We start from the raw sequence: 25,632 nt of genomic DNA on the forward strand, positions 1-25,632 counted from the left end.
TGACTGTTTTAAAGGGTTCCGGTTTAACAGGATTTACAGCAAAATGTTTGAGTTTTATAATAGAAATAGATATCAGTATTAGGTATAGATTAACTGGTGGATGAACATTTCAAAGTACAGTTGTTAAAGAAACATGTATACCAAACCTGAGGGGAACAAATAACTGACTCCACTAAAGCTCTGTAGTCCCTGGAGTGTAAATATAACAGAAATAGAAATGGAGCAGTCTGTTTTAATAATTCCCGTGGTTTTCCCTAAAAAACTACATCAAATACAGAACTATGTAAGAAGTTAATCTGCTATAGGCGTGATTCATTATCGAGTTAAATTAATGCTGACATGATACAACTGCCTGGGAACACCAGTTATATACAATGATTTCTATTGAATATGTTTTTTGAAAAGCACGGGTTTACTGAGCATCTGGTGATGGGATCTTTTCTAGACTTCATAAAGATTGGCATCTATCAACTTGTATACTAAATACTAACTGAAAGTTCTAAATTGTATGAAAATAAGCTACACAAGTAGACCACATATATGTAGTTATTAAGGGTGAATACATATAGATATACCACACCAAGGAACCTTTTGAAATGGTCCAGTATCTTAGCAACAGCATGTACTTTGAGTATTGCTATGGTGTTTGGTTGGTGATATGGGTAACCTTTTCTCTGACAGCTTTGTATCTTATCTGAAGATAAATGTATTTGAGATTTAGTTCAAGGTGTTTGTTGATGTAGAACTGTTAATTGAATGTGAAAACATTTATTTTCACATGGTGATCATTGATATAATCAAAAATGGAATAATATTTTAAAAGAAATGTTTGTGATCTGAAAACATTGATGTTGTTTGTAAATAGTTTTGTACATGGAACTTCAGACTTCAGGTCAAACAAACACTTTCTGTGAAGCCCACAGAACTTTAGTGAATGCTGTAATATTATAACATCTCGGTATACATTATAAATATCGCCCTTGCTGTTTGTTTTCAGGCTCAACCAGGAGTCCACAATCCCACCATCAGAAGCCTACCAAACCATTTGCTCCACTAGGTAAGGACCGTTCCCATCAGTACTTGCTGCCAGTGTGGATGTCATTTCCTTCCCATCAGATATTTTGCCAGAGTAAAAAACCATCTTGCCAATTCATGAGCAAAGTGGGATGAGGAGAAATGGGGGTGGTCGTGGGTTATATCCATTGGGCCTCTACTCACTTAGATTTTTTTAGGTCACCCGAGACAAAGTCTCAAGTGACAGTAAACAATTTACATTTTCGACTTCTTCTCTAAAACCCCTGAACCAATTTCAATGAAATTTTGCAGAAACCTTCCATGGCTAAAGGACAACTAAAATTGTGAATAATATGGTCCCCAGCCCCCAGGGGCCTGAGGGGCTGGGCGAAAAAAGGGTAAAACTGATTAAATTTTCAAAAATCTTCTTCTGAAGATCCAGATATGGTAAAATCAAATACCCTTCATAGATAGAAGGGTCTTGAGGTGCTTTACTATAATTGTGAATTTCATGACCCTAGGGTCTCACGTTTCCCCCTGGGGAGGGGGTAAATTTTACTATAGTTTACATAGGGAAATCACATTTTGGACTAACATTTGTTTAATTGCCATTGGAAGTAATTCAATTTGGGTTAGCGTTATCAGTATTTGATAGCAGTTTGATGGTATGCACATATCAGCCCTGACTGACCCCCAGGGCTGATGGATGGGGCCAAAAAGGGTTGAATTGACTGAAATTTCAAAAAAATCTTCTTCTCAAGACCCAGATATGGTAGAATCAAATACTCTTCATAGATGGAAGGGTCTTAAGGTGCTTTACCAAAATTGTGAATTTCATGACCCTAGGGTCTCGCGTTTCCCCCTGGGGAAGGAGGGGGGCAAAATTTGTTATGGTTTATAATGGCAAATGATACTTTGAATATTACATGTTGATAACTTGATTGGAATTATAACCCTAAGTTGACAGTTTGATACTTTGTAAATTTTGAGCCACCCCACTCCCAAAGGCTGTAGGGTGGGGCCCAATGAAAGTCTGTGTGCTAAAATAAAATTTCTTCATTTTCCTTCTTTAGAATCAGAGGTGCTAGTTTCAAATACTTTTCAGTCTTAAATCTGCATGCTAGATATTGAATAAGGTGGTTTTATTGTTTTTTGTCACTTTGAATAATATTTCTGTTCATGTTAAAAACAAAAATCAACTCTCTGTATAAATATATCAGGTGACCCTTAAGGCCCATGGGCCTCTTGTTGTGAAATGTTTTCTGTGTGAAAAGTGGGATCATGTTCAAGAATAAGCTGTGGACTAGACTATATTTCCTTTTGTCATAATAACTGTAAAAATCTTTTCTGGAAAGATGTCTTTCTTGCATGGAAAAATCTTACTATTCTTGAGGAAAAATATACAGATTCAAAACAGATCTCCGACATGCCTATATGGTTAAACGAAAAAATCAAAATAGATAATAATAGTGTTTTTTATAAGGATTGGTATAGGAAGGGAGTTGTAGTAGTTAATGACTTAAAAAAGGATAACAACAACTTCTTCAGTTTTTTTTAATTAAGAGAAAAATTTGGTGTTAGAGCAAATTTCTTACAATATCACGGAATTGTTACAGCTATAAAGGAGCTTTGCAGTCGGTGTAACTTGACCCATCCAAAAATAGACTATCCTATATTCCAAGAAAATTACAAATATTTGCTAAAAAACAGAAAGGTACAAAAGATTTTTATAATGTGCTTAGTAAAAATGGTATAATTGCAAGTGGAACAAAAAAATGGAATGAACAATTTGAATTTGATGAAGGTTATTGGAAAATGATTTTTAAACTCCCTTTTTCTGTAACAAAAAATACAAAATTGCAATGGTTTCAATTTAGGGTTAATCACCATATTCTTACAACAAATTCATATTTATTTAAAGTTGGGTTAGTAGACAGTCCTTATTGTATTATTTGTAAAACAGAAATTGAAACGATAGAGCATACGCTATGGAACTGTGAAAAAGTTCAAATTTTACTTGTTAACTTAGAAAATTTGTTGAATTCACTGTTCATTCCATTTGAATTTAATAAGAAATCTTTTCTTTTTGGTACATATCAGAATGGAATAAACAGAAAAGTGGATAATATGATCATCTTTACAATAAAACAATATATCTACAAAGCAAGGTGCCTCAGGAACGAACTCTGCATTATTGCCCTGAAAAATACACTAAAAGATACATATACAACTCAAAAATACATTGCTAGAAGTAAGGGAGAAAGCTACTTAGACCAGTTTCAAAGAGAATGGGCCAAATGGCAAAACTTTTTTTGAAACACCCAAACTTGAAATTACGACTGATTTACCATAAGTAACTTATCAATTTATAAATATATTTGTTGTATTGAGTAAATGTAAATATTGATTACGCTCACACTGACAGCTAGCTTAGAAATTCAAAATGTAATACAAATTTTCAACAATCCTACCTTTCCTTTCTGATAATTGTATTGATGTTTGTATGATAATGAATGAGTGTGTGTATGTCTTTATATATGTTTGTGTTATGTCATGTTATGTATATATATTGTAACTGTATTGTATACTAATGTAAAAATTTGAAAAAATAAAAAATAAAAAATAAAAATAAAAAGAATAAGCCCAGCCTCCATGTTCACCCATTTCGAAGGTCAAGGCCACTGGATTAAATATAATACTGTATGACTGGTACATAGAAAATGAAGTAAATTTGAGTTTTTGGTAAAAGTAACTTTACATAATCATTACAAATATATCCACATATCTTCCATGCAACATCTGTATGTATGTCTTTAACTCTCTTTTCTATAGCTGTTTCTTTTAAAGTTTTCAATTTTTGAATTTTTGAATCAGGATATACATTTTTATGAAATTGTCATTTCTTCCTAAGAAGTAACCAATTGTTTGTTATAACCAGGAAATCGTAAGGCTCTGGTGGAAAAATCTGGCCTTGTAAAGCATGCTACACCCCGCAAACAGAAGGATTCAACTAAACAGACAAGCTCCTCGGACTCACGAGGTGCATCCAATAGGTAGGTATATACGGTCAAGGGGAGGTAACTCCTGATAAAACTGTCTTATGAAAAATATTACCGGTTAACATGGGGCCTGTTCGTTTATGCGGAACCACCGGTTTGACCGTTTATAAATGTAACAATTTCGGGTATAACCCCTGGCGGACCCGCAAATGTGTATGCAGGCCTTGCAAGGTTTTGTCAAGGCTCGCCTGAAAGCAGCATCAGATTACTAGGTTTGACCTTATTTAATAAACGAACAACAGTGGTCCGACCGGTTTAACCGTTTAAACGAAAACGGCCCTGGTCATGAGTGTTAACAGAGGTGCTTGTAAATTATAGACGACTCAGATTTCTGTTTCTCTATATTCCTGTTGGGTTTTTTTTTAAACACCATAAAGACTGAATCTGCATGCTGTCCTTTCCTTATATACTGACATAACATTGATTTCTATTATTTGTTTTGCCAGTGAGAATCAACAGTTCCTCAAAGACATTGTTACCAATGTACTTGATGGACAGGGAGTGAGCTGGCTCAAACTAGGACGCATAAGACGACTCATGGAGGATGAAAACTATCGCAACTTCATGGTCAGCCGTCTGAACAAAAACCTGGACAAAAAACTAAATGATGATACACAGCACTTGGAGGATGCAGTAATAATATTTATTACTTCTATAGATGCTACCTTAATTTAACAACAGTCTGGTCCTTTATGAATTAGGGAAAATATAGCATTATTTGTATAGAAATTGGGAATATATTCTTCAGTTTTTGGTCATTTTGGGAAAATAAGGCACTTTTTAGCTGAGAGAAACAGACTGTATTCGGCAGTAACCAAAAACAAATTCACTGATAGTACTATCTTTGTATATTTCATCTTTTGCAGAAAATGATATTTTCTTTATGAAAAGATATTTATGAAACTTAATTATACACATGTGAACCATCAAAACCAGGTGTTTCATGGGATAACGATCCTCAGCCAATCAAGTTCTAGGTCACAAACTAAAGTCAAAGGTCAAATCTAGGTGTTTCATGGGATAATGATCCTCAGCCAATCAAGTTCTAGGTCACAAACTAAAGTCAAAGGTCAAAACCAGGTGTTTCATGGAATAATGAACCTCAGCCAATACAGTTCTAGGTCACAAACTAAAGTCAAAGGTCAAAACCAGGTGTTTCATGGGATAATGATCCTCAGACAATAAAGTTCTAGATCACAAACTAAAGTCAAAGGTCAAAACCAGGTGTTTCATGGGATAATGATCCTCAGCCAATACAGTTCTAGATCACAAACTAAAGTCAAAGGTCAAAACCAGGTGTATCATGGGATAATGATCCTCAGCCAATCAAGTTCTAGGTCACAAACTAAAGTCAAAGGTCAAAACCAGGTGTTTCATGGGATAATGATCCTCAGCCAATAAAGTTCTAGATCACAAACTAAAGTCAAAGGTCAAATCTAGTTTTTTTTATTTAATATAAAACTAAAAAATGATTTGTTTGAGATACTCTGTTGTAACATTTCAGTACTTACGCTGTATTTATTGAGGTTCCCTGTTGTGATGATTGAAATCCACTACTGTAAAGGTTTTGTTTGTTTATCTGATCAATAAATTTATCTGTTACAGTCAATGACAAAGCAGGTGTTCAAGGGCATGATGACCTTGATGAAGGCTATTGTACACGGGCTGGAGCACACTTACCAGAACCATGGAATAGGAGGCATGGCCAGTGCGTTTATGGTGCTGGAGATTGCTCACACGCACTACTGGGCCAAGGAGATCATTCAAGGGACGGGTAGCAGTAACCGTAGCGACACCAGTGTCACCCCCGAGGTAGGTCACCTTGGATCTCTTACTCCTGCCTGCTGTCTATTAAAACAAGGCATCTCTTTTATAAGGAGAAAATTACAACATGCATGATCCAGGATACAAATACATTAAGTATAAGCATGATGTAACATGTTATCCTTGATTTCAGAATGAAACAGAGTTTGAATGTAACATGTTCTCCTTGATTTCAGAATGAAACAGAGTTTGAATGCATAATGATGATGATTTTGTTACTTTTAATAACAGAATGATAACTGGCTGCATGATCTGATTGCATCACTGTATAGGACTAACAAACTTAACTAAATGTGGGAGAATGTGGGCGTGTACAATCCTACTAGCCCGGCATCAGGGGCTAGTAACAAATTTCAATCTTTACTATGGAAAAAGGAGTGGGCTTGAACAAATTAAGAAATCTGCCTGTGGACTAGTACATTAAATATGAAGTTGTACACCTCTGTGAACTAGTACACTAAATATGAGGTTGTACATCTCTGTGAACTAGTACACTAAATAGGAAGTTGTACACCTCTGTGGACTAGTACACTAAAAAGGGAGTTGTACACCTCTGTGGACTAGTACACTAAATAGGAAGATGTACACCTCTGTTGACTAGTACACTAAATAGGAAGTTGTACACCTCTGTGGACTAGTACACTAAATAGGACGTTGTACACCTCTGTGGACTAGTGCACTAAATAGGAAGTTTTACACCTCTGTGGACTAGTACATTAAATAGGAAGTTGTACACCTCTGTTGACTAGTACACTAAAAAGGGAGTGGTACACCTCTGTGGACTAGTACACTAAATAGGACGTTGTACACCTGTGTGGACTAGTACTCTAAATAGGAAGTTGTACACCTCTGTGGACTAGTCCATTAAATATGAAGTTGTACACCTCTGTGGACTAGAACACTAAATATGAAGTTGTACACATCTGTGGACTAGTACACTAAATATGAAGTTGTACACATCTGTGGACTAGTACACTAAATAGGACGTTGTACACCTGTGTGGACTAGCACTCTAAATTGGAAGTTGTACACCTCTGTGGACTCGTACACTAAATAGGAAGTTGTACGCCTCTGTGGACTAGTACACTAAATAGGGAGTTGTACACCTCTGTGGAATAGTACACTAAATAGGAAGATGTACACCTCTGTTGACTAATACACTAAATAGGAAGTTGTACAACTATGTGGACTAGTACACTAAAAAGGGAGTTGTACCCCTCTGTGGACTAGAACACTAAATATGAAATTGTACACCTCTGTGAACTAGTACATTAAATATGAAGTTGTACACCTCTGCGGACTAGTACACTAAATAGGAAGATGTACACCTCTGTTGACTACTACACTAAATAGGAAGTTGTACACATCTGTGGACTAGTACATTAAATAGGAAGTTGTACACCTCTGTGGACTAGTGCACTAAATAGGAAGTTTTACACCTCTGTGGACTAGTACACTAAATATGAAGTTGTACACCTCTGTGGACTAGTACACTAAATAGGAAGTTGTACACCTCTGTGGACTAGAACACTAAATATGAAGTTGTACCCCTCTGTGGACTAGAACACTAAATATGAAGTTGTACACCTCTGTGAACTAGTACACTAAATAGGAAGTTGTACACCTCTGTGGACTAGTACACTAAATAGGAAGTTGTACACCTCTGAAATGACAACAGTTGTTTAATTGTCTAGGCTGATAACCTTGAGCACCTGATCGGTGTTTGCTTTGATATGTTCTAATGATGACTTGTATGTGTAACAGCAGATCCTGCACATTGTTCTGGAATGGACCTGATGTACTTCGGTTTTTGCATATCTGTTATGCCTTTGCCATTTTATGAGAGGTGCATTTATTGTTATCCATTGTCTGTTTTGTCGCATCACAGTTCATTGCCAAGAATAGGAGTACCCCAGATGAGTTCATATTTCAGGGTCCAGGCTCAGTACCAGTTGTTTGTTTGAGTTGTTTTACCTCTTCTTCACTAAAGAGAAATTAGGTAAATCAACACAAAGGTGGCTGTTGCGATATATAGGTCAACCACAGGGCCGTCAATGTCTTACAGACGTTTTAATCTTTCTTAAATCAAAACTTTGCAAAATGTTGTGACACTATCTCAGAATTTTCTGACAAACGATGGTTGTGTTCCTAATTATAGGTCTGATTCAGATTATATTGATACAGTGTACTGAAGTTCTACAAGCTGGCTAGGGGTGATAAGGCTACATGAAGGGGTGATTTGTGTGTGATGTTGATAGTAGGCACGGTAGTCTAGTGGTAGGACGTCTGCCTCTTGACCAAGGATTGTAGGTTAGAGTCACGGAATGGCACTGTGTTGTATCTTTGAGCAAGATACTTTACTCCGCTTGTTCCAGTCTGCTCAGCTGTAAATGAGTATGTAGTTGGGCAGTGCTAGAATTGTAGAATGCTAGCTGTGAGTGCCGAAATGGCAGCACCGGCTGTATGCTCCCAAGGGAGTTGAGAAAGATATTGGCTGGGTGCAAAGGCCCTATAACCAAGGATAATAATTTGTGAACCGCTTTGAGACGACCTACAACTCGGTTGTGATAAAGCGGTTTATAAGAACCTCAAATTGTTTATTATTACATGTTGTTTGTATGGAAGCATCTTGTGATTACGTAACCGCCTGGCACCCAATACTAATCATTGTAGATCAACTCTCCCTATGGCAGTCACGAGAGTTTGTCATCACGCAGCGAAGGTTCTCCTCAGAAGTCAGAGTCCCACAGTCTGCACGAAGAACACATGGTTGCTGCCCTTGGTAGGAACTCTCTTTGAATTGCACATTAATAACTTATATATCAATATACTTATACACTCTTTTGTTTCTTTGGTTTGGAGCCTCTTTGTATAAGCTTGTATATAATTTATCACTGTAGTCAATTTTTATCTCTGCCTCCACTCTCTTTCAGCTTCTTGTCAATCAGTATGATAAAGACTATTCGCTTTAATTTTTTTATTTAAAGTTGAGACGTGAAAGACTTATTTTTTTGTTGGCATTTAAAAAAATAGATAGATAGCCTTGTTTTAGTCAGCTTTTCAAATATTAGCCTTCACTATTGCATGTGTTATATATCCTTAAAGGTGCAAATATTTTATCATTACTGATTTGTAAAAAAAGCATGCCTGCATAATTATAATAAAATGTATATTAGATCATTCACTGTATTTTGATAATTAAAAAGGCATGTCTGTTTGCAATGTATAATAGATATATATTGAATACCATAGATATGATTTACAGCTAACACAAACATAATCCTTAATTAAATAAGGGGGAGAAATTAGAACTAAACATTTATTCTCAAAACTATCCATTGCATGGGCCGTCCTTAAATGACCACAGCTGTTGATAGGACGTTAAACAATACTAAACCAAACCAAACCAAAGCAATAATAAATATGTGTTAAAATGATCTGCTTGAACAAGTCTATTTATTACTGGTGTTTAATTTGAATTGGCTGTAAATTTGGATTATGACCGTGATATGTTACTTAAGATGTGGGTGAAGTTTAAAAAAGAGACCAGGTTGAGGTCATTTGAAAGAAAAGTAAAAGTAATTGAGAAATTCCTGACAATACATTCACGCATGCAGCTGTCCATGTTCTGAATGCATACTGCTAAATGTTATTGTGTCACTAGCTTCTGGTCAAGTGTCACTAGCTATTGGTCAAGTGTCACTGGCTTCTGGTTAAGTGTCACTAGCTATTGGTCAAGTGTCACTAGCTTCTGGTTAAGTGTCACTAGCTATTGGTCAAGTGTCACTGGCTTCTGGTTAAGTGTCACTAGCTATTGGTCAAGTGTCACTAGCTATTGGTCAAGTGTCAGTAGCTTCTGGTCAAGTGTCACTAGCTATTGGTCGAGTGTCACTAGCTTCTGGTCAAGTGTCACTAGCTTCTGGTCTAGTGTCACTAGCTATTGGTCAAGTGTCACTAGCTATTGGTTAAGTGCCACTAGCTTCTGGTCAAGTGTCACTAGCTTCTGGTCTAGTGTCACTAGCTATTGGTCAAGTGTCACTAGCTATTGGTCAAGTGTCACTAGCTATTGGTTAAGTGCCACTAGCTTCTGGTCAAGTGTCACTAGCTTCTGATCAAGTGGCACTAGCTATTGGTCAAGTGTCACCAGCTTCTGGTTTAGTGTCACTAGCTTCTGGGCAACTGTCACTAGCTTCTGGTCAAGTGGCACTAGATTCTGGTCAAGTGTCACTAGCTATTGGTCAAGTGTCAGTAGCTTCTGGTCAAGTGTCACTAGCTATTGGTTAAGTGCCACTAGCTTCTGGTCAAGTGTCACTAGCTTCTGATCAAGTGGCACTAGCTATTGGTCAAGTGTCACTAGCTTCTTGTCAAGTTTCACTATCTATTTGTCAAGTGTCACCAGCTTCTGGTTTAGTGTCACTAGCTTCTGGGCAACTGTCACTAGCTTCTGGTCAAGTGGCACTAGATTCTGGTCAAGTGTCACTAGCTATTGGTCAAGTGTCACTAGCTATTGGTCAAGTGGCACTAGCTTCTGGTTAAGTGTTACTAGCTTCTGGTCAAGTGTCCCTAGCTATTGGTCAAGTGTCACTAGCTTCTGGTTAAGTGTTACTAGCTTCTAGTCAAGTGTCACTAGCTATTGGTCAAGTGTCACTAGCTTCTGGTCAAGTGGCACTAGCTTCTGGTCAAGTGGCACTAGCCTCTGGTCAAGTGGCACTAGCTTCTGGTCAAGTGGCACTAGCTTCTGGCCAAGTAACTCCTGTTGGTTATGATCAGCAGCTTTCGCATTACTTCATATTTAGCTTTTAATGTTCTGTTTGACGCATTATGTGTTTCTGTTTATTGGATCAAATACCCAGTCCTCCCTCAATGAAAAAAACAGAATACATTCTACGAAAAGAAAGCAATTATGTAATCGTAGTAGCTTCATAAATCATACAATTTACCTTTTGAAAGCTTAAGAAGCATCTACCTCTATGATATATTATTTCTTTCCCAAGTCTTGCCACCTGTATATTATGTAGAATTAACACCATATTTTTTATTTATATATGACATATACTTGTAGAGTTATAAAGATCATTGTTCACTCTGGTCATTCTTCTTTATTAACTAATAGTCTGAACCAGATGAATGCTTTGATAAAAAGACTAACAACATTTTCTAGTGTCTTCAGGTATTGGGACTTGGGAGATCGTTTGTCCATTTTTTGCTGTTTTTATTTCATACTATTATTTGCTGCTTAGCTTATCATTTGCTGTGTTGTACTTTGAGCATATTTGGACCGAGTGATTTGATTGGTTGGCAGGCTCTCACCGTGCTGGTTTATTGCCCGCTGTAGGTCACACATGTCCCGGCTGGACCCGGGCGGAGCGGCCTGTACCTACCCATTATTCTGATCACTCCACTTCTAGTAATAGCACAGGATCAGGTTGGTATCCTCCCCTTGCACCTTCACCGCTTAACCCCAGTGCCTGTCCCCACCCCAACGCTTACTCCCCTCCCTCAGTCGCTTGCTTGGCTTGTGTAGGCCTCGTTGTATGTTGTTATGGGTACTTATTCACTAAAAGTCTGACATCGACTATTTCATGTTTTCTCAGGAATTGTGGACATTTTACATATCTCAAGACATTTTATATAAACATTAGGTATTTAGACTGTATGAGAGAGTCCAGGATGTTTTGATATAAACATTGTGTATTTAGTATAAGAGAGTCCAGGATGTTTTGATATAAACATTGTGTATTTAGACTGTATGAGAGAGTCCAGGATGTTTTGATATAAACATTGTGTATTTAGACTGTATGAGAGTCCAGGATGTTTGATATAAACATTGTGTATTTAGACTGTATGAGAGTCCAGGATGTTTTGATATAAACATTGTGTATTTAGTATGAGAGAGTCCAGGATGTTTTGATATAAACATTGTGTATTTAGTATGAGAGAGTCCAGGATGTTTTGATATAAACATTGTGTATTAAGACTGTATGAGAGTCCAGGATGTTTTGATATAAACATTGTGTATTTAGACTGTATGAGAGTCCAGGATGTTTTGATATAAACATTGTGTATTTAGACTGTATGAGAGAGTCCAGGATGTTTTGATATAAACATTGTGTATTTAGACTGTATGAGAGTCCAGGATGTTTTGATATAAACATTGTGTATTTAGACTGTATGAGAGTCCAGGATGTTTTGATATAAACATTGTGTATTTAGACTGTATGAGAGTCCAGGATGTTTTGATATAAACATTGTGTATTTAGACTGTATGAGAGTCCAGGATGTTTTGATATAAACATTGTGTTTTTAGACTATGAGAGAGTCCAGGATGTTTTGATATAAACATTGTGTATTTAGACCGTATGAGAGTCCAGGATGTTTTGATATAAACATTGTGTATTTAGTATGAGAGAGTCCAGGATGTTTTGATACTTGTCTTCATCTTTGTAGCTAGGTTAGTTATATACATGTAATTCAAATCTACAAAAGATTAATTTGTGAATTTTATAATATTCAGATAATTTCAATGTGGAGACCCATAACAACATCTATATGAGATCTCTGGATGTTCACTACAGAGGTATATAGAAACCTGCCACAGTCCCGTTGTGCAGCAGTTGGACATTCCTATATGACAAAACAAAGACAAAAACGTGTTTGAATGGTGTTACGTCTGACTTGATGACAGAGATGTGTTACGTCCGACTTGATGACAGAGATGTGTTACGTTTGACTTGATGACAGAGATGTGTTACGTCAGACTTGATGACAGAGATCCCTGGAGACGAGCTCGGTGTTTAAATCTGTTGTCTAACATTGCCAGCTGATCATACTTACTGTTGACTAACCGGTCCCTCCGAAGCAGTTCATTATCTTCTGATGCTGTGTAATATTGGAAAGCTTGTATGTGTCAGTATGTCTGTATGTCTTGAAATAAGCTGATACTTGTTTAAATTGATAAATTGATTATGTAAAATTTTGTTTTATAAATTATTTTGTAAGTAGCATGAGTGCTGTCGATGGCCTACTCAATATGCATTTCATTTGCTTAATCATTTCTTTGGTGGTGGTTTTCATAATTGCCTTTTTTTGTAAAGCATGTGGTTTCACTAACAAAACTTAATGCGATACATTTGATATCTTGTTGAATTTCAGTCCAAAGAATTAAAAAACATGATCAAGATAAAAGTAAGGTTCAGGTTTGCAGCAGAGATTCAGTATGTTAAATGACTGGTGATAATACGGGATAACTAGTACTCACGATGATAACACGGGGTAACTAGTGTCACGGTGATAACACGGGGTAACTAGTGTCACGGTGATAATACGGGGTAACTAGTGTCATGGTGATAACACGGGGTAACTAGTGTCACGGTGATAATACGGGGTAACTAGTGTCATGGTGATAACACGGGATAACTAGTGTCATGTATATAAAAATACTTCTTTGTTTAGGAACAAACAAATGTTGTGCTGAAAATTTAAATCCGTAAAATTTTGTTTAAAAATCAAATGGTCTGGATAGACCTAACTATGTTAAAAACCTGTAGACTGCTTGTAGTGCCTAGCATCTACACTGTATCACACAGGTAACTACATTCCAGGTGTAAGGATGCGCAGTGCGATAGGGTTGAAATGTTAACGTGAATCAGAAATGTTTGTTCTTCTGGAGTTACCAATTTAGCAGCTGCATGATTACGTGTTTTTCAATTTATGTTTTTTCAAACATTTTGCTTAAAATTTATGAAACAACTTTTTTGACAATGCCAGTAAACCTATTATACTTATTAAATAAAGTTCAATGTATTTGTAAAAAATATTTGTTGTCATATCAACTAATTTAATAAGCTCAGACATAAAACATTACAAAATCAGATCACTTTTTTGTCTGTGGTCCTGCGTCCATCTGTCCATCAGTCCGTCCACCTGTAACAGATTCAATTTTGGATGATTTGAAAAACAAATTGCCACTAGACTATTTTGGATTTGTATGGATACAGCATGTCAAGTTTGTTATAGCTATTTCTTGAAAAGTACTTGATCGTAATGATTGGTATTGTGCATTTACCCCAAATTTTGAATGCTACGATTCAAGATGAACTTGAATAACAAAATGGCAACCATGCAGCCATCTTGGATTTTTCATTTCAAGATTGTTACCGCTTTTACAAGCGATCATGATAGAACATGGTTTAAAAGTTCCTCTTAGTTTCTAGCTGTACCTGCCTTGAATTGGGTGAGTCAAAAATGCAAATGGCCTACAGGCCATCTTGTATTTTGCCTATTTTTTTGGAGAGTAATTACTTAAGGGATCATGCTAGGGTATGTATGACCTCTAGATGTGCAGGCTTCAACTTGCATAAACAAGGATCAGGGATAAAGTTGCAACTTGGTTTACATTGTACTATACCTATGTATGTTTTTGTTCAAGAAAAATTTGGAGAAAGCCAATACCTCAACAATAATGCATGATTATAACGAAGTGGTGGTGCCAAAATCTGCCTGGGTTTAATTCTCTTGTTCTTTGAGGAATGTCACATTTGTTTCATATGTAATAGCTACTATTTTGTTGAAATGCTATTAGTTAACATAACTTTTACATTTGGAAGAAAGAAAAATTGTAAAAGTTTAATAAAAACAATTCTTCAGAAATTGTAAAAGTAACATGTCAAGCTTTTGGACCATTTACCTGATGTTCCAAATTAGACCCTCTTTATCTTTGAACTTCTTAATGGTCCAATCAATTGAGGCTTGACTGAATTTCCAATTTTAAAGATGTCTTCTACAGTTCCAGACATATTTGTAGTTAGCTATGAAATGTGAGATGTTTTTATCTTCAGGGTCTCCGGTACTAGTGAACGGTGAAGAGTTTGAGAACATTGAGATCCAGTCAATGTCTTTACACCAAGGAAGTGTTGATGCTGGTCACGCTACGGTGATCACAACAGGAAGACATCCACTACAGGTTGACCAGAACCAAAACACTGCCAAGTCCAACACCCCAAACAAGTGTGACATCATCATTACGTCAGGAACTGGTCCGAGCTCCGAGTCGGTCATGTCCTCAAACTCCGAGGTGATGCACCAAATGGTGAAAAACAAAGACTTGTTTGCAGATAATGGCGGGAAACGTTTCAGTGTGGACTCGGAAAACTCAGAGGCAAGTACCCTGATGTCTAGCAGCTCAGAAACAGTGGGGGAGGATGAAGGGCAGAGGAAAAAACGGATAAACCATCACTCAATCAGGAGCACATTGTCAGATAGCGAAATGGAAATGTCAGGGGTGCGTAGAATGTACAAGTTATGTTTATTTGCATGATATTTTCTTCTATTTTCTATTATATTTAGGGAGGGGAAACTGCTTGTATGTGGGAAATGTTTCGGTGTGGGAACCATTTTGTTTGCATGTGAGAACCTTTCTTTCTTATCTGTGAGAGAAATAATATATTTGTGATTATTAAGAAACTGTTTGCATGAGACCTTCATTAGTATATGAGAAATATTTGTGAGAAACAATTTAGATGATAAACCTTGTTAATATATAAGAAATGTCTTCAAAATCTATTTGTCTGCATGCAAGAAACACTTTTTTAGCCCACCATCATCTGATTTTGACAATGAAGGTTTGTTATGGCTATTTCTCAGGAAGTTTCAAAGGCATCTTTCTCAAATTACATATGTAGGTTCCCATTGGTCCCTAGTTGTGCAGGGCAACTTTTGAGACTGATCGGATAAACAATATGGCCGACAGGCAGCCATCTTGGATTTTGATAATGAAGGTTTGTTATGGCTTTTTCTGAGGAAGTAGTGGTGGCATTTTTCCCAAATTTGTTATGTAGGCTCCCCAAGGTCTGTAGTTGTGCATATTTGATTTTGAGAATGATTAGAAAAACAAAAGTGCCAACAGGCAGCCATCTTGGATTTTGACGTTGAAGGTTTATTATCGCTTTTTCTCAGGAAGTCGTGGAGAGATCTTTCTCACATCTTATATGTAGGTTCCCCTAGGTTATAAACTTTTGAGACTGATCAGATAAATAAAATGGCCGACAGGCAGCCATCTTGGATTTTGACGGGGAGGGTTTGGTATGGCTATTACTCAGGAAATACTGGAGAGATCTTTCTTGATGTAGGTTCCCTAAGTTATAAAGTGATGTAATTTTCTTATGAGACTAATAAGGTAAACAAATGTTTGATTTTGACATTGAAGGTTTGTTAGTACTATTTCCCAGGAATAACTTGAGGGATCTTTCTCAATTTTGATATGTACATAACCCTTGATTCCTTGTTGTGCATGTTATATTTTGAGACTGATCATAAAAACAAAATAGCTAAAGGAAGAACTTAACAGACCTTTCTCATATTGCAATGATGGATTCTATTTCTTTCACATTAGGTACTGTACTATTAAATATGTGAAATGACAAACTCACTTTGAAGGTTGGTTTTCATACACATCAGTATTAAGTTTAGATCAAAAGTTACCTCAAGGTGCATTTACTGTTAACATGACTGGATCAAACCCCACGTCATCATGATAGATGTATACATATTGTTTATATGTGAGAAACTTTTCGTTGTTTGTATCTGTATTGAGAATTCTTTGGCTCATGAGAGAGATTTGTATGTACTATTAACTCATTCTTTTATATTTTAAATTGAAAAAATATTTTAAGTATTTTCTTTTTCACTGGGTGAAAAAAATTCTTGTACAAAGTTTACAAAGTTTCTATTTCAGAGGACTTATCAATTTAGCGAGCTTCTGAAATGAAAACAAGAGTAAGATCCTCTTTATCACATAATCAGGATTTGTGGCATTTATTTGTGTAAAATGACAATTTTCATGCAACCTTGAAACGTAAAAAGCCGCCATTTTGACTCCAGTGCGTAAGTCTGTGACGTCATGTACTTGTACACAGTACATAATGTGATAAAAGAAATATCCTGAGAAAAAAATGGTTTTGTTCTAATCCCTATCTTTAATCTTTAATTATGAATTTTTTGTGGTTTTATCTTCTAAAGAGTTTTGTCTCTAGATTTGTCTGTTGTATATTAAGTTTAATACATTGACTTGCTGGTATTAATCTACAGATGGTGAACTACACCAAGAGAACACGATCTCCCAGTACCTTCAGTAACAAGAGCAGTCTGAGTTCTGGGCACCGCTATCCTGAAGGCAAGATGTTGAGTACATCTCCGCTACCCCTCAGTCCTGAGACTTCACGCATGTACCTGTACGAGGGACTCGTCAGTAAGTGTAGCCAGTAGTTTATAATAGAAATCACTACCCCTCGGTCCTGAGACTTCACGCATGTACCTGTACGAGGGACTCGTCAGTAAGTGTAGCCTATAGTTTATAATAGAAATCACTACCCCTCGGTCCTGAGACTTCACGCATGTACCTGTACGAGGGACTCGTCAGTAAGTGTAGCCTATAGTTTATAATAGAAATCACTACCCCTCGGTCCTGAGACTTCACGCATGTACCTGTACGAGGGACTCGTCAGTAAGTGTAGCCTATAGTTTATAATAGAAATCACTACCCCTCGGTCCTGAGACTTCACGCATGTACCTGTACGAGGGACTCGTCAGTAAGTGTAGCCTATAGTTTATAATAGAAATCACTACCCCTCGGTCCTGAGACTTCACGCATGTACCTGTACGAGGGACTCGTCAGTAAGTGTAGCCTATAGTTTATAATAGAAATCACTACCCCTCGGTCCTGAGACTTCACGCATGTACCTGTACGAGGGACTCGTCAGTAAGTGTAGCCTATAGTTTATAATAGAAATCACTACCCCTCGGTCCTGAGACTTCACGCATGTACCTGTACGAGGGACTCGTCAGTAAGTGTAGCCTATAGTTTATAATAGAAATCACTACCCCTCGGTCCTGAGACTTCACGCATGTACCTGTACGAGGGACTCGTCAGTAAGTGTAGCCTATAGTTTATAATAGAAATCACTACCCCTCGGTCCTGAGACTTCACGCATGTACCTGTACGAGGGACTCGTCAGTAAGTGTAGCCTATAGTTTATAATAGAAATCACTACCCCTCGGTCCTGAGACTTCACGCATGTACCTGTACGAGGGACTCGTCAGTAAGTGTAGCCTATAGTTTATAATAGAAATCACTACCCCTCGGTCCTGAGACTTCACGCATGTACCTGTACGAGGGACTCGTCAGTAAGTGTAGCCTATAGTTTATAATAGAAATCACTACCCCTCAGTCCTGAGACTTCACGCATGTACCTGTACGAGGGACTCGTCAGTAAGTGTAGCCAGTAGTTTATAATAGAAATCACTACCCCTCGGTCCTGAGACTTCACGCATGTACCTGTACGAGGGACTCGTCAGTAAGTGTAGCCTATAGTTTATAATAGAAATCACTACCCCTCGGTCCTGAGACTTCACGCATGTACCTGTACGAGGGACTCGTCAGTAAGTGTAGCCTATAGTTTATAATAGAAATCACTACCCCTCAGTCCTGAGACTTCACGCATGTACCTGTACGAGGGACTCGTCAGTAAGTGTAGCCTATAGTTCATAATAGAAATCACTACCCCTCGGTCCTGAGACTTCACGCATGTACCTGTACGAGGGACTCGTCAGTAAGTGTAGCCTATAGTTTATAATAGAAATCACTACCCCTCGGTCCTGAGACTTCACGCATGTACCTGTACGAGGGACTCGTCAGTAAGTGTAGCCTATAGTTCATAATAGAAATCACTACCCCTCAGTCCTGAGACTTCACGCATGTACCTGTACGAGGGACTCGTCAGTAAGTGTAGCCTATAGTTCATAATAGAAATCACTACCCCTCGGTCCTTTTCTCGGTTCATTTCTATTATGAACTACTGGCTACACTTACTGATGTTCCTGTACAAGGGACTCATCAGTAAGTGTAGCCAGTAGTTTATTATAGAATTAATGTTGAGCATCCTTTCCTAATCATAGATCTTAGCACCACTACATGTGAAATTTAGACTTTTTGCTAAATTAAAAAAACAAAAAACAAAACAAAAAACACCTGAAATTTATTGACTATGCTGCCACTCAATGAACAAATGAGTCTTTTACTTTAGTCAGAAACTCCTGGTATGAATGGTGATCTGAAGGGAGGAATATTTTGTGTCAGTATGCCACTTGAAAATGAAAACATTTGATTTCCTTTCTACTTTAAAAAGCTGAATGCTCAAGCTTCATTTCCAAACCACAAAAACAATGATGTATGTCGAAAATTTCAGATCAACGTCATCATCACACACTCATATTGGTAATTTGCTTCAAAGATGGCCATGTCTGAGTGTTATTCAAATATTTTGAGATTATTGAATAAGAATGCATATGTGTGGAAAAATGTTATTGCATCAGTATAGTTCACAACCAAGAAGTAGCCAGATGTTTGATTAAATGTGCTGTTGCTATAGGTTTTGGATAACCTTGACCTAGTATTCTAAACTTTATTTACCTCTGTCGTCAGCCAAGGACAGGTCTCGACTTTGGGACCAGATGCAGTTCTGGGAGGATGTCTACCTTGATGCTGTGGCCCAGGAGAGGGACATCATTGGCATGGACCAGGGACCAGGGGAGATGATGGAGAGGTAGGGTAACAGCAGTAACAACAAAACATAACAGGCTTGGCTATAGACTCCCAGACCAATCAGTGGCTATCATTACAGAGGCCATAGACTCCCAGACCAATCAGTGGCTATCATTACAGAGGCTACAGACTCCCAGACTAATCAGTGGCTATCATTTCAGAGGCTATAGACTCCCAGACCAGTCATGCTCAGTGGCTATCGTTACAGAGGCTATAGACTCCCAGACTAATCAGTGGCTATCATTTCAGAGGCTATAGACTCCCAGACCAATCAGTGGCTATCATTACAGTGGCTATAGACTCCCAGACCAATTAGTGGCTATCATTACAGAGGCTATAGACTCCCAGACCAATCAGTGGCTATCATTACAGAGGCTATAGACTCTCAGACCAATCAGTGGCTATCATAACAAAGGCTTGTCCATAGACTATCAAACCAATAAGTGGCTATCGTAACAGAGGCTTGGCTATAGACTATCAAAACAATAAGTGGCTATCGTTACAGAGGATATAGACTATCAAACCAATAAGTGGCTATCATTACAGAGGCTATAGACTCCCAGACCAATTAGTGGCTATCATTACAGAGGCTATAGACTATTAAACCAATAGGTGGCTATCATTACAGAGGCTATAGACTCCCAGACCAATAGGTGGCTATCATTACAGAGGCTATAGACTCTCAGACCAATCAGTGGCTATCATAACAAAGGCTTGTCCATAGACTATCAAAACAATAAGTGGCTATCGTTACAGAGGCTTGTCTATAGACTATCAAAGCAATAAGTGGCTATCATAACAAAGGCTTGTCTATAGACTATCAAACCAATAAGTGGCTATCGTTACAGAGGCTTGGCTATAGACTATCAAACCAATAAGTGGCTATTATTACAGAGGCCATAGACTATCAAACCAATAAGTGGCTATAGTTACAGAGGTTTGGCTATAGACTATCAAACCAATAAGTGGCTATCATAACAGAGGCTTGCTGTATATATATATGTATATCCATGTTTTTTTCAGATTCTCAATGACAAAGGATTTGATATGTTTACTGTGATGTACAATGGACAGAAAAGTTAGGTTACATCAACACATTACCTTGTGTGTAAAGAATTGAATGACCATGTGCACATTTAGATAACATGATGTGATTTATGACATAAAATAAACCATGTTTCAAAGCACAACCTGTAAGTTTAAAATTCTTGGATAAACAAAATTTTATTTAAACGTAAATGTTTTGTTCTTTATTTTGCTGACATTTATGGAACTGTCCTATTTGAGTTATTACCTGCTCGCACAATTTTACCTGTCCTGTGTTGCAGGTATAACTCCCTAGGGGACAGTGAAAAGAAGAGACTGGAACAGGATGAAGACCGCCTCCTGTCCACCATGTTGTATAACCTGGCCAGCTTTATGGTCATGATGCGCTGTAACAAGCAAGAACTGAGGAAGAAGGTGCGCCGTCTACTGGGGAAGTCTCACATAGGACTGGTCTACAGCCAGGATGTCCATACCGTCCTAGACCTGGCGATGACAATGGTAAGTAGTCACACTCATAGGACTGTCCTACAGCCAGGATGTCCATACCGTCCTAGACCTGGCGATGACAATGGTAAGTAGTCACACTCATAGGACTGTCCTACAGCCAGGATGTCCATACCGTCCTAGACCTGGCGATGACAATGGTAAGTAGTCACACTCATAGGACTGTCCTACAGCCAGGATGTCCATACCGTCCTAGACCTGGCGATGACAATGGTAAGTAGTCACACTCATAGGATTGTCCTACAGCCAGGATGTCCATTCCGTCCTAGACCTGGCGATGACCATGGTAAGTAGTCACACTCATAGGACTGTCCTACAGCCAGGATGTCCATACCGTCCTAGACCTGGCGATGACCATGGTAAGTAGTCACACTCATAGGACTGTCCTACAGCCAGGATGTCCATTCTGTCCTAGACCTGGCGATGACCATGGTAGTTGGTCACACTCATAGGATTGTCCTACAGCCAGGATTTCCATACCGTCCTAGACCTGGCGATGACCATGGTAAGTAGTCACACTCATAGGACTGTCCTACAGTCAATTCTCTCCTAGACCTGCATGGTGATGAACATGGTAAGTAGTCTCACTCATAGGACTGTCCTACAGCCAGGATGTCCATACCGTCCTAGACCTGGCGATGACAATGGCAAGTAGTCACACTCATAGGACTGTCCTACAGCCAGGATGTCCATTCTGTCCTAGACCTGGCGATGACCATGGTAAGTAATCACACTCATAGGACTGTCCTACAGTCAATTCTCTCCTAGACCTGCATGGTGATGAACATGGTAAGTAGTCACACTCATAGGACTGTCCTACAGCCAGGATGTCCATTCTGTCCTTGAGCTGGTGATGAACATGGTAAGTAGTCACACTCATAGGACTGTCCTACAGCCAGGATGTCCATTCTGTCCTAGACCTGGCAATGAACGTGGTAAGTAGGCATTGGACCAGCCTTTAGACAGGAGGTCCTAAACATACTTGACCAATAATGACCATTGTATACGTATGTAATCACAAAGGTTGGACTCACCCAGGAAGTCCTTGCTATCTGAGACTAGCCCTTGACTATGGTGAGATAATGGCTCACCTGCTACATTACTCCAGAGTTGATGCAGCTTGTATTTAGATTTGGTTATGTCATTTTGTTATTACTCGAACAAGATGAGCTTTTTTACATTATTAACTCACAGAAATATAAAAGGTTTGAAACTACAATTATTGTAACACTGCTGGAATCTGAATTATTTCCTCATTACTGTCTGCGAGGTCGCAGAGGGGATATAGTATTGCGTTTGTATATACATTTGCGCTTGCATTTACATTTTATCATCACTCTAGGAACTATTATTCTGAAAGGGTCTTGTTAAAGCTTCATACATTGGTCGAGTAAAGAAAACTCCAAGATGTTCCTATGTCGGGGAGTCACATGACAGTCACATGACAGTCACTGTTGTTGTTAATTGGATTTTTGTTTTCATTACTGTAGTAACTTCATTCCTGCACGGAACTACATGAATTGTGTAAAATATGTCTATTCTTTTCTGCTTTCAGCACGGGAATGAAATATCCCTGAAGCCAATGGGAAGTCGATTTATGCAGAAACAGTCTTTCACTGTTCACTGGGGAAGTGATAATTCGGGTGATATGCTCTTCATGGAGGTTAGTCTCAGGCTCGCAGTATTTCTTAATAGACATATACTGTACCCTGACAATTCATCTTAATAGACTTCCTGTACCCTGACAATTCATCTTAATAGACATACTGTACCCTGACAATTCATCTTAATTGACTTACTGTACCCTGACAATTCATCTTAAAAGACTTACTGTACCCTGACAATTCATCTTAATAGACTTACTGTACCCTGACAATTCATCTTAATAGTCTTACTGTACCCTGATAATTCATCTTAATAGACTTACTGTACCCTGACAATTCATCTTAATAGACTTACTGTACCCTGACAATTCATCTAATTCTAAAAACAAAATAAAGACATTGTTGATTAAAACTTACTTTACACAGCTATGTGTTTGCTGTCTTTTAAAGGCTGTTTCCATCGCTTAACCCTTTCACCCTAGGTAACTTTAGTAGACTCTACCATACATTGATCTGGATGAGTCCATTATGGTCTACAGTGGTGAAAGGGTTAAAGTATCTATTTATACATACCAATTACTGTCAATATTACCACTTTAGTTAACTATATACTGTATGTACACCAGCTCAAGTATCACTATGCCTGGTTAAATCTAACCATAAGTCCTTCTTTCTGTTTTTAAAATCAAAGGAAAATGGGAACCGGTAACAATTGAAGGTACATGTTTAGTCTTAACCAGTCAGTTGTGTACAATATGACCTTTTGACTTGCTCTTTAGGTATGGGGTGATTATATAACTGTATGTATACCCAGAGTCAGTTGACCATCGTAATGAAAGCAAATCTATCATTACAGCGAACATCATGATTAGTTAACAAATTAGTATGCATAGTAATTATATGTGAAGAACAAAAGTATGTCTGGGCCAAGATGGATTATTCTGGTGAAGGGCAAATGTTTTGTCTGTGTGAACATTTCCTTGTTTACAGTAAACTGCAAAGTGTACCACATTTCTTTTGACTTTCCCTCTAGGTATGTGATGACTGTATTATACTGCGGAGTGTGATGGGGGCCATCTGTGACAGATGGTGGTACGAGAAACTCGTCAATATGACATACTGTCCAAAAACCAAGGTCCTGTGTCTGTGGCGCAAACATGGCGAAAAGGTCCAGCTCAACCAGTTCTACACGAAAAAGGTATACGCAAGAGGAGGGAAAATGTATATAGTGAGATTAAAATTGAGGAAAGGTAAAATCTTCAAGAAGTACACCAACTATTAGCTAAGAGTTTATCTACATGCTAAACATGGGAGATATGACATAGGTCCTTGCTCTTTAGCTCTCCTGCCCGAAGGGCAAGTGAGCTTATGCCGTACCGAGGCGTCTGTCATCCGGCGTCTGTCCGGCATCAACTTTTCCCTTTAAAAGCCTTTATCTCATGAACGACTGATTGGATTTTAACTAAATTTGATATGAAGTATCCTTGGGACCAGTGGCTCAATATATTTATGAAATAAGGGTGTGGCCCCCTAGGGGGCTGAGTTAGGGGCCAAAAAGGGGGAAATTTAGATAAAAAATCTTCTTCTCCATTTCCAGAAATGCTAAAACCAAATACTACTCATACAATGTAGTTGTAAAGGCCTTTGGGTGGTTTATAAAAATTGTGATTTTCTTGTCTCCTATAGTTTATATATGAAATAGACCAAGAAATGATCTTGGGAATACGTATGAGCAGTCGACTGTCATCTTTGATATTTGATTTCCATTTGCAGTGTCGAGAGCTTTATTTCTGTGTCAAAGAAGCGATGGAGAAGGCTGCTGCAAGAAATAATGGAAAAATTGCAGGTAGGTGTTCTGCAGATAATCACCTCAGCAATGATAGGGACGTCTCCTTTATTTTATAGAATAAACACTTTTATGATTCCACGATAATCAATTGATTTGACAGAACAACTTGAATGAAACTTAAAATGTAATCATAATGTAAGCAAACACTTTTTCAGGCCCAGAATTGGGAGGAGAATTTCCTGTGCAGGATTTGAAATCTGGCCAGGGTGGCCTACTGCAAGTATGCATGGAGGGGATTGGCCTCCTTTTGGCCAATAGCAAGGTGAGGACATAATTATTAGCTCCTCCCACATGTGTAGTCACATGAACGTTGATTGATGTGCCCCAGTCCAGATAGAGGCTCACCACAGAATGACGTGCTCCTCACTGCTTCCCCTTCTCAATCTGATGTATCTACATTTAAATCTGTACCTGCCAAACAGAACATATCCATTAGAATTCGTGTTATTTCTACAGGGTTTTACTTTTGTCATTTCCTCTTGAGAAATCTCAGTGAGGTTAAAATGAGTTGTACTTGATTTATACTAATTATCACATTTTGTAAATATCTTTTGGAGAAAAATTAATCTTATTAATACCTGTAAAATATGATGCCAAGATAAACCCATCAAAATATAATAAATGTGACAAACAAATATCTGTAATGGATACAAATAGATACAAATAGGATACAAATAGATACAAATAGGATACAAATAGATATGCAAATAGATGCCTTGCGTCAATAAGCTCCTGAGGAAAGTGAAGAAAAAAGTTTTCATAGTTAAATTTTCATCTTGATTTTATCAACTCATATTTTGAACTTCTTTGATATATCAAAGAAAAGATGTTAAAAATGGAAGTGACTTAAGGAACAGTTATTTAGTTACAAGTACTTAAGAAATATCATTCTTACTTTGTTTGTATTAATATTGATTTGAGGTTTTATGTCATCTCCAGCTTTTTGTCAGCTCAAAATGGCATTGATCTATGCATTCTACAAAACTAATCCAATTAGGCTGGAACACCATGACAACACCAATTGAATGTTTGGCAGATACAGATGATATTTCCCCCTCCCCTATCCACTCCTTTTTATGATGAAAACACAGTGATATGATTTATTGGCAGTCAGCTATGTTTCATAATTTTACT

At 37.9% G+C, this 25,632-nt stretch overlaps 1 protein-coding gene across 13 annotated transcripts in view; it reads left to right on the forward strand.

The window, feature by feature from the left end:
- LOC110460518 (MAP kinase-activating death domain protein-like) overlaps positions 1-25,632 on the forward strand; it is a 119,694-nt gene that overhangs the window by 81,300 nt on the left and 12,762 nt on the right. For 11 of the 13 annotated variants that reach the window (XM_021513467.1, XM_021513471.1, XM_021513468.1 and 8 more), the window contains 14 exons: positions 998-1,057; positions 3,953-4,067; positions 4,520-4,706; positions 5,679-5,885; positions 8,571-8,679; positions 11,200-11,322; positions 14,735-15,177; positions 16,983-17,142; positions 19,375-19,495; positions 20,823-21,039; positions 22,601-22,708; positions 23,683-23,847; positions 24,423-24,495; positions 24,654-24,760. In XM_021513467.1, coding sequence (XP_021369142.1) covers positions 998-1,057; positions 3,953-4,067; positions 4,520-4,706; positions 5,679-5,885; positions 8,571-8,679; positions 11,200-11,322; positions 14,735-15,177; positions 16,983-17,142; positions 19,375-19,495; positions 20,823-21,039; positions 22,601-22,708; positions 23,683-23,847; positions 24,423-24,495; positions 24,654-24,760 — 2,195 coding nt within the window. The remainder of the gene's footprint in view (positions 1-997; positions 1,058-3,952; positions 4,068-4,519; positions 4,707-5,678; positions 5,886-8,570; positions 8,680-11,199; positions 11,323-14,734; positions 15,178-16,982; positions 17,143-19,374; positions 19,496-20,822; positions 21,040-22,600; positions 22,709-23,682; positions 23,848-24,422; positions 24,496-24,653; positions 24,761-25,632) is intronic. The other 2 variants (XM_021513475.1, XM_021513474.1) reach the window with 2 other exon arrangements.

This window comes from Mizuhopecten yessoensis, unplaced genomic scaffold (assembly GCF_002113885.1).
Source record: "Mizuhopecten yessoensis strain PY_sf001 unplaced genomic scaffold, ASM211388v2 scaffold10415, whole genome shotgun sequence".
Taxonomy (NCBI): domain Eukaryota; kingdom Metazoa; phylum Mollusca; class Bivalvia; order Pectinida; family Pectinidae; genus Mizuhopecten; species Mizuhopecten yessoensis.